Source organism: Mercenaria mercenaria, chromosome 12 (genome assembly GCF_021730395.1).
Source record: "Mercenaria mercenaria strain notata chromosome 12, MADL_Memer_1, whole genome shotgun sequence".
Lineage (NCBI taxonomy): Eukaryota > Metazoa > Mollusca > Bivalvia > Venerida > Veneridae > Mercenaria > Mercenaria mercenaria.
In genome coordinates, this window is record NC_069372.1 from 2,258,434 (window position 1) to 2,268,679 (window position 10,246).

A 10,246-nucleotide genomic window follows, 5' to 3' on the forward strand; every position below is an offset into this window, starting at 1 on the left:
GAGTACTTAATTTCTTTTATAAATCATTTTTATGTCCCCAGTCTTTGGTAATGGGGATATACTGTTTCTCCTGTTTGTCCGTGCGTTCGTCGGTCCGTTTGTATGTTTATGTGTATGTTCAGAAAAATAAAACAACTTCGTCTTGCATTGTCGGATATTCAAACATCGTAGCACAGATTTTCGCTGTAATAAGGTTGTCTTAACAGATATTTACCTATGTCATTATAAAATACTGAGAATTTTATTGCAAGTCGCAGAAATGAACAAAGCAAGACAAAGAAACACCAAATATATTCGATATACAGTATACTATGTACACCTACAGTCTACCTGTATTTTGTTTTAAATATTTGCACAGGAGCCACTCGCAGTTGTTGATTTTCGTGGAACCTCACTTTTGAAAACTACAGATATCGTCAGTTAATGTCCTTATTTAGAGAAAGTAAAATACACCGCGAATTGGATTATATTTGAACAAATTTGAAAAAAATATAAACAAACGTTATCACCAGTCTAATCATAAACGATACAAACACATGGCGGACATAATATTAAGTGTGAACTATTTTCCTTAGTTCTTCCTTAAAACACCCTATCATGACTGCATTCCCTCTAAGATAAAAATGCACTATTATACACAATGTAGGATTAATCTGGTTTCTAAAATACTTCAGCTATTAATCAACTAGCATAGACAGAAACATGGAACTGCGTCTGGACGCTCGTCTGCAAACTGGTCCGCACGCGCCTGGGCAGCATATCCGGTTCCGCCTACAGTCTGCGTTCGATGCACAATTTTGATCTGTTCTTGCACGAAGAAGACAGAGCAGTCTAGACGCTGTTGAAACTCGTGGACAATTGTTTGAAACTGAAAGCAAAAACAAATGTGTATATATCCAAATTTCTTGTTTTCCCCCTAAATATGAAAAAATAACATTAAGACTGACTGCGACGGCTGAAAAAGTTTGGAAGTAACAGGAATCGATTTATCTTACCGCATTATGGTGTCAAAGTAGATGGAATATATCACTGAATGAGAAGTTATTTAAAGCAGATCATCTTTTTATTTATAGGGTTTTGTACCGTTTCCAACAGTAGTTCAGTTATGTATTGGCGGACAGTTAACCAAAAAATTGTTCCTGTATTTTGTATCAGTACTAATATGTTCTCCGTAAGTAACTTCCAACTTCCCCCTATGAATCAGAGGCGGAGGACTAATGATTTCAGACACAATAACTTATGGAAACTAATGAAGAAACATTATAAGATTTCTGTGCAATACTCATTAAACTACCTTTGGTACTTACATTTGCACTCGCATGTTTCACATCCGTTCGAGTTGACTTTTCTGCCATAAGCACATGTTTCTTGACATTTTATGCTAGGACAAGTCTGGAACTCTGTTGTCGCGCTTGTCGTCTGCTCCGCTGCTGACGTCATTTTAGCGCTAATTGCTGTTGAAGTTTGTAATGCGTTGCTAGCTGTAGTCAGTTCGGCTGATTTCGTCGGTTGTGTTGTTTGGCTCGGCTCTGGGATTTGTTGAATTGTTGCTGGCTGCATCACCTTGGTGATTTCATCTGCAGACGTTTTAAAAGTCGGCGCATTTCCTGCCCTTTTGTCTTTATTTTCGGAACTGGAAGTCATACTGATGCCTGTGTTAGTGCTATCAACAATGTTCAATGCTTTCGCTGTATTCGTATCAACGACGTCTGGTTCACTTTGCTTTAACTGTCCAAGGAAAGCATTTTCTGTATCAATACTAAATTGCATAGGAACGTTCATGTCCATTCCGGCAGCGATAGGTTCTTTCTCTGAAGGAACGCATGTACTGTTCTTTACATTACAACCTGTACTAGGTTTATTTGAGTTTGTTTCTGCTGTTTTACTGCTAGATGGTTTATTTGAATTAAACTTGGAAGGTTTTAGATCGACGGCATGTTGCATTAAGTCAACATTATCAACTCCTGCTGCCACAAGTTCTTCTCGCGTGGGAACACATTTACTATTCTTGACGTTACAATTTTTGTTCTCACCAGCTGTATTTCCATTTGCCTCGGCTGTTTTACTTGTGGACAGCTTGTCCAAGATAAACTTGGGAGGTTTTATATCGATGGCGTGTTGCATTAAGTCGACATTATCAACTCCTGCTGCGACAAGTTCTTCTCGCGTGGGAACACATTTACTATTCTTGACATTACAATTGTTGTTCTCACCAGCTTTATTTCCATTTGCCTCGGCTGTTTTACTTGTGTCCAAGATAAATTTGGGAGATTTTAGATCGACGGCGTGTTGCATTAAGTCGACGTTATCAACTCCTGCAGCAACAAGTTCTGCTCTTGTGGGTACACATTTACTATTCTTAACGTTACAGTTTGTCGTTTTATCAGCTTTATTTGTATCTAAATTGATATCCCCGGTAACTAACACCTTGTTCATTGCAACATCTTCATTTACCATTGGATCGCTCTTTTGACTGTGACCGTCTTTTGAATGTTTGTCTACCTTTCTGTTGTTTTTATTTACTTCCTGTGTGCTCTTTGGATCATTCCCATGTACTGTTTCTGGAGCGACATTTACAAGTCTCATATTATTTCCTTGCGTGCCTGTTTTTATAGTGATCGACTGGTCTTTTACCTTTACGTCGTTTAAAGATTGGTCTGTTATTAATTCACTTGGCATGTCTGAGCCTGCAACCTTTTTATCACTTACAGAATTTATAGCTGGGTTAATTATGTTGTCACTAGAAGGATCAGTGATCTTTTTTTCTTTCGCTGATATTTTAACTTCTTTTGGAATTTCGGCGGTTTCTGTTGGAGTACTGTTATTTATGTTTTGTTTATTTGCAGTTACGGCATCTACTGATGCATTTGATATCCCATTATCTGAGTTAACTGTTGTTAAAACTTCAACTTGCCCGCTTGCATGATCTATAAGTACAATATCGTTAGAATCTTTACCAGGATTCTCGGCTACCTCAGCAGGAACTGCATTACCACTTTCTTTCGTGTTACTTAATCCACCGTGAGGAATATCTGCAATGGCCTTTACCTCTAGATTAACAGCGTCTTGCGTTCCTATAATGCCTAAAATCCCACTTTCCAGCGCATTAGAATTATCTGAATTTTTATTTGAAGTAGATATGGTGGCAAAAGGAGCTGTGGTGCTAATTTCTGGTATACCATCTTTCCTCGCAGTTGTCACTGACGATTGTTTATTGATATTACCGGTTACTTCAGGAAGTGGCTGGGTAGTACTTCCGGTTACTACAGGAAGTGGCTGAGTAGTACTTCCGGTTATTGCAGGAAGTGGTTGGGAACTGGCAACTTTTACGTTCTGTGGGGAAGGTGTGCTACTAGCGTGCGCTAATCCTGAAATATTAAAGACTGTGGGTTGATAAAAATATATCAATGCACTTTACATATGCAGAAAATTTCTGTATAGAGTCCATTGTGTTTATTTATAGGTGGTCTTTATTCACAGTTTAACCTTTAGCCTGATCGCGGCAAGTGATTCTACCATTGCGACCAGTACAGATCAAGACGTTCAGGCTGATCATAGTCTGCACAGTTCACTATTCAGTCAGTAAATTTTCAGCGAAGACCCTTTTAAATAATAAATGGTACTGCCCAAATTGAATGATGGACCAATCAGTTTTAGAAATATAGCAGGGTAAAGGTTAAATATACTCCAGTTGTTTAAATTTTGAAATAAAATGTATGGTCATTAGAGCGGAGTGGTCTCTGCTTACAGTAGGTTGTAAGGAAAAGTCTCACTGCTTTGACAGAAACAGTGTGTAAGGCCATACCAAATTGCGTCTATGATTAGTGTCCCGTCCTTTCTGAAAACCTACCTACCATGCAGGAAAAAGCAACAACAAAGTGTCGCCAGGAAAAAAAAGCAAGAAATGACGATGCATGTATATTTATCTTTTGTATTGACAACATCTGTCTCGGCATAGACGAAGGCGTTTAAAAACAAGACATAAAATACAAATAATTAATTTACAAAACAAAATATTTTTTTAAAAAAGAAAGAAAATGACTATTCATAATAAAACATGTTTTTAACAACTTATAATAAAACCCCTTTTAAACTTTTCAACATAGACTTCTTGTAAATTTTCTACCTGATACTACACCTAAGAGTTTTGATAATGTTATGCATTTTAAACAAATGAAATATTTATTAAGTGCATTAAAAACCAGCGTAAAATGACATTACCTTAAAGTGAGGTACTAATTCATAAATGAACAGAAGAGGCATAATTTATACATCGTCACAAACAATTTATAACATTTTTAGTATTGTTTTTTTTTTTCAACCAGACAGGCTAAAACCTATAAGCCAAATGTCGCTAAACATAGATCCAAGTTTGTACGGCCTAAGATATACATCCCCCGGTGAAATTAATTTGTTTCAATTAGTTATTAATCAACATTTAGTTATTCATTTCATCCAGTGATTAATCTGACATGCAGCCACAGGCCCATACTGACCGAGCATATACGGCCTAAAACCTGGAGGAAAGGTGACTATCAGCCGCTCAACCCGGGGCCGTAAGCCTTCGAGCCTCATTGGGTCATGACCACACTCTCTTGTATGACACCAGTGCTGCATTTCCAAGAAGCGGTTCAAATAAGCTAGAAACTGTCATCACAATCGAGCTTAGATAAATTAGTATTAACTAAACGCGGAGGTAAAGATATACATTGTATTTAAGATCCAGCTTAAACATATATATGGACAAAATGCTGTCACTCAATGTTTCGCTGAAAATAAAGAATGAAATATGAAAATACCTCTACGCAGTAAATTACCTTTAAATAATAACCATTCCAAGTTAAAATTAACCTATTTTAGATTTTCTAACATTCTTAAAAGCAGTTACATTTTAGTTAAAGGAAATTATCTTGAAAATCAAAGTATTTTTAATAACAATCTAATCAAAGTCCAATTATTAATTCCTCTCCTCAAAGATAAAAACATAACTTACCAATAATGGTAACATAAACAATTAAATTCATTTTGTTTATTTTTAATCCAGCAATAGTTATAACAACGTGCAACGTCTTTTTACATGTCAGGTCGTACGTTAAGGTAAGTCCGGAATAAACACCGTACAAAACAAGTATACGTATTAAATAGTAAACAAATTATCATATCTCCTTTAAGTGGACAAAATGACATGGTCACTTTTTGTTGACCTCCGTTATTAATTGTCATCTACATGTATGCATTACCTAGAAAACATGGTAATTAATATCACTTTTATGACACCAAGGTTATTCTTTATTAATTGTAAACAGTCATTAAAATAGACAAGACAACCGCAAATGCGCTTGCCTATGCGCGTCAGTTTAGAAAAAAAGTTAAAGTGCATCAAAGTTTACTAACGGGGCGGAAATAGGGCATGAAGATGTAGCTACTGTATGTAAATGTTACGTAGGCGCATTGCATTGGACGTTATAGGTCAAGAAATGTCAAAAAAGAATCCTGCAATGTACTTTTTTTCAAAATATTGTGATATACAAAGATACTTAGCCAATGAAAACCCTTAAATTTTGCAGTTTAAGAAAATCACAATTCTGTTTATACTTTTGCCTGTAGAATGTAGATTTTTACAGTTATGAATTTATCAACTTTCTACCATATGATTAAAAAGAATTTACGTGTACTCTGTTCAACTTTGAACATTTTGGTTGTAGATGCAGATGGAAATTGCCTGTTTGAGGGTAACTGTTTTGATGATATTGAAGCTTTTGAAAGTGAATTCTGTATAATATGTGACATCTTGTTCACACCAGAGATTGCCGAAATCGAACGGACATTTCCGATAATCATTAACGGTCTTTTACCTTCATTTTTTTTTTGTGTGATAAGCATGAAAAAGTGTGGTTTAGATAATATTTATCAGCGCTGCATTCATAGATAGTCATTGATCAGCTAGGAATCACTGAAGCTGAGAAAGCGTTTGATAAAAAAAAAAACTTAGAAAGGCTTTTAAATTGGTATAGGTTTATGCAAATTGGTATTGATGTAAAATTTGTACACGCTGTTCAGTCTTTACACTTGTTTCATGTGATGTAAAGACGAGTTATTCATTAAAATAAATGGAAGGGTAAAACAAGGTTGTGTTCTGTCTCAGACACTTTTCTCATTCTATGTTAATGACCTGGCAAAATAAATTTTGCCCTAACTGTGGTACTATTATAGACGATATTATGGTATCTTTACTGCACTATGCAGACAATGTTGCAGCCTGGGAATCCAGTCTGACAATTTCTAAATTTTTTCTACGTGCAAATTGACATTGACAATATCAGAAACTCGGTGAATGCCAATTTACATTAATTAGCGCAAATTAAGCGGGATCTTTAATGCATTTCTTCTGACAAAGTACGAATATTATCATATCCATTTGTTTTTAAGGTCTGGTGATCTACACTTCGCATATAAAATAAATCATAAGGCTCTGGGATTTTGATTTAACGAACAGGTTGATATGAAGGAATATGCAAAGGAAAACTTATTACGTGTATAAATTTAGAGACTGTTCCAATGATTACATGGTGATAACATTTTTATAAAAATAATTTTAACATAAACTAGGAACGGTGAGCGATTCCATTTCGGTTAAGTCATTTACTGCATTTTTAAGTAAAAATTAGTTCGACGTTAAGTAACACATAAAGGGATAAGGGTCATTAAAGTCTGTCCCACCTATCTGGTTAACATCATTTTTAAAATTATGATATGCGTTATGATGCCCTAAAATATGTTTTTATATAGCGCAGATTCATATCTCTAGGCACTTTTTTCATTTTTCAAAAAAAAAAAAATTTTTTTGAAGTTGATATGTTCAATTTTGTATTTTTCTCCATAGACCGTAATGCTAAATGACGTCGCGTCGCTTCTTGTATATAAACAATATGGCGGCGCCCTGTAATACTTTTTTTTAGGGGACAACTCAAAATTATCGACGTTTTAATGTATTAGAAAATAAAACTCGGGCCGAGTTCACTCTGTATTGCTAAAAAAGTCTCACTGTTGTTTTATGAATTCAAATAAATGTTATCAATAAAAGATGATACGGGGAACAATTGGCATGTTTCACTTCCAGTGTTACAGAGTAATTTAAACATATTTTTGATGTTTGAGTATTAATCGTTAGTAGATCTAGATCAAAATGTTTTAAGAGCTTCCCAAAATTTGGGTCGATTTTGAGATTAATGTTACCCGTAAAGCAGAAAAAGGCAGAATATCTTACCCTTTCTCATGCCCAGCTTAATTTCCCCTCGTGCGTATCTGGGTCGCCAGCATTTGCGTTATGAATTGTTTTTATTTTTTAAAAATACTTAAATATAACTTGCCTAGATCTACCTGCATATTAATAAAAAGACGTACCTTAGATGATAGCGCTTTGAACATTCTCATGAACAGATTACGGACAAGATTCCCGATTTCCTGGATAAACCAATTGACATAGTGGAAGAAACACTGGTATTTATCGTTCCGAATTTAATAGCGGATATCAGTTACTTGATATTTTTATCATGAAGTTTGGCTTGATAACTTTGTCATTTAATCTTTTTTTTTTTTTTTATAAAATTCTAAAATAAATACTGAATACACAAATCATCGGCCGGCGTCAAAAATCTCGTTTCTTAACTTTTAGGATATACAAAGCAATCCTTTTTTTATGACAACACATGCTTTAAGTAAAAATAGCATTATCGGTTAGGCCTGTAATTATCGCACATATATGAGATTTTAGCATGACATAATCGTAATAAATTGAAATGTACGTGGAAACAACACGATATCTTAACGTCTGTTTTGAATTAAGGTTTAAAAATTGTCATTAGGCCCTACGACATTTTTGCAGAACTTTCATTAGCTAATTTTTTAATAACTACGATAAATTGGCTTATTTTCGGGATGTAATATATGGATATGTAAGTCAAGGTAGCCGGCTTTGATAAACTGTATTATAAAGGATCATTATTTTATTTAAATAAATTACATTTCTTGTGATTAATTATTTAAGATCTTTTCGTGACTTACCTATTTATTTCGCCGTATTTACTCGCTCATATCATATCGGCCGATATTGTGTTTAGTTGTCAACAAATGATCAGAGTGTCTTTATCGTCATCGGCATGTTTATAGCTTCCTAAAGTAAAGTCTTTAATAAAGTTTTGTAGTTTGTTACATGTTGAAAATCATTTTTGATAGAAGATGTCAATTATCGGCGGTCATTTAGACTTAGGTCTTTTGATATGTAATTATCTTACAATACAATTGCCTTAGAATAAAGAGTTCATCATTTTGTTCAAACAAACAACAAGAACCAATCAAGCTAAGATTATTGACTTATGTTCATGTATGATATGTAGATATAGGGCTGGCTACCTAGACCTTTAGACTAAAGGTTCCGGTAGAACAGGCTACCTAGCCACTGCCAAATTGAAAACTGAGGATCTTTCATAATATCAATAGAGGTCTGAAAGTTCATTATTATGATAGTAACTGTTATGCCTAAGTTCTTGCAAAAATATTACTCATTTGTGTTTTATAAGTTGGTTTCCTTATATTATATAAAGATTGCCCTCTTTTTGAAATCATTGAGAGATAATAAAATCTGGAAAGTAGATCCCTCGGAAGCACCGAGAACAATGCAAACAGTGAAAATTGCAGACTCGGTTTGATTGAGTCTGTTCATCAGCAGTAATGGAAAATGCAACACTGCCCACGCCCCCTAGTACCGGCTTATGCAGTATTCAATCTTCAAATCTAAATGAGTTGAAATCAATGATCCCGAAGGACCAGAAAATATAACAACACTGAGATGAAGTCGGGGCGACTTTTAACACCCGCTGTTGTGAAGTAAATAAAACATGGATTACCACTGTATGTGTAATGTTGGTTCGTAAATGTGACTTTAGATGCATATGTTTTATAGTTCTATTCAGTCTATAATTCAGGAAGTCGAAATATCTACAAAAAAAAATTTCATATTAATGCATGTACAAAAATTATCCTTCATATTCAAAAGAACCCGATTACGTTCAACCTGGTAAACCTGTTTGCATGGGTATCAGGAAGGCGGTACACGATGTGGAAAGTTGAGACTTTGATGATGAAAAGCCGAACCTACAATGATGAAAAGTCCAAAATACAATGATGAAAGGTCGAATGTATGATGGTGAAAACTCGAATCTACGATGATGAAAACTCGAAACTACGATAGTGGAAAGTCGAAACTAAGATGCTAAAAAGTCGAAACCGCGAAACCACGATGGTGAAAATACGAAATGATTTCGACTTTCAGCATCATAGTTTCGTGGTTTCGACTTTTAAACATCGTAGTCTCGTTCTGACGTTGCTTCGAGCTCACATACGTTATGAGGCGATGGCCCTACCGGAACACCGTACGTAGACATCATGCGCGGATCCAGCCATTTTTCTCAAGTGGTGTTCCGACCGAACCCTTACCATGGCAAACATGTGTTTGTTTATATTTAATAATTTGAGGTTATTTATGTGGATGTTAGCCGTTTACAAATAAAGAGTTGTCAAAAAGTATTTGTTGAACAGGCTAAAAGAGGAAATAGCGGGGCATACTCCCCCTGAATATTTTGAAATTCAGCGTTTCATTTCCTGCATTCTGGGACGTTTTAGAAGCATTTAATAACATCTTTCCCATTGCCATTGTATATACAATATACCCCTTATTTTCACATTTTTATGAGCTCACCTGTTAAATTAAAAGGTAGAATTATTCGTATCTTTGAGATAATTAACATAAATATGAATTAGCGCTCTACGTGAAGCAGCCCCATACACGTATATATACGTAGATCTACATTCTAAATCGATCTGGCTCTATAGCATTTGACCCGCGATTCACGCTCTGAACATTACGGATTTATAGTTGGCAGGGGCGTAGCTGGCTTTTTCGTCCTGAACAAAAGTTTGTGCATAAAAAAATCTGAACCACGGGAAGACGTAGCCATATGCCTTTGCTTTTTTATCGTTAAATTTGTTTTATCAGTTGTCACAAGTTCAAACGAAGATGGAATGCAGACGGAGAGAACTTTGCTTTGCTTTAAGTCACGATCTAGTATCTCAAATGTGAAGCCGTTGATCCCATCTTATTTTTAAATACACTTCATGTGTGTGTGTGTGTGTGTGTGTGTGTTTTTTTTTTCATCACGTTTCCTTAAAAACTCTTTCGATTTCGCCA

The 10,246-nt window shown here is 35.2% G+C and overlaps 1 protein-coding gene across 1 annotated transcript; it reads right to left on the bottom strand.

Annotated features, from left to right (window-relative positions):
* Positions 1–275: 275 nt before the first annotated feature.
* On the bottom strand, positions 276–5,319 carry LOC123535234 (uncharacterized). Its single transcript, XM_053518974.1, has 3 exons — positions 4,994–5,319; positions 1,308–3,368; positions 276–868 (listed from the first exon to the last, which is right to left on the bottom strand). Exons 1-3 carry the CDS (start codon positions 5,022–5,024, stop codon positions 678–680), a joined length of 2,283 nt encoding a protein of 760 aa, XP_053374949.1. The 5' UTR covers positions 5,025–5,319; the 3' UTR covers positions 276–677.
* Positions 5,320–10,246: the final 4,927 nt, after the last annotated feature.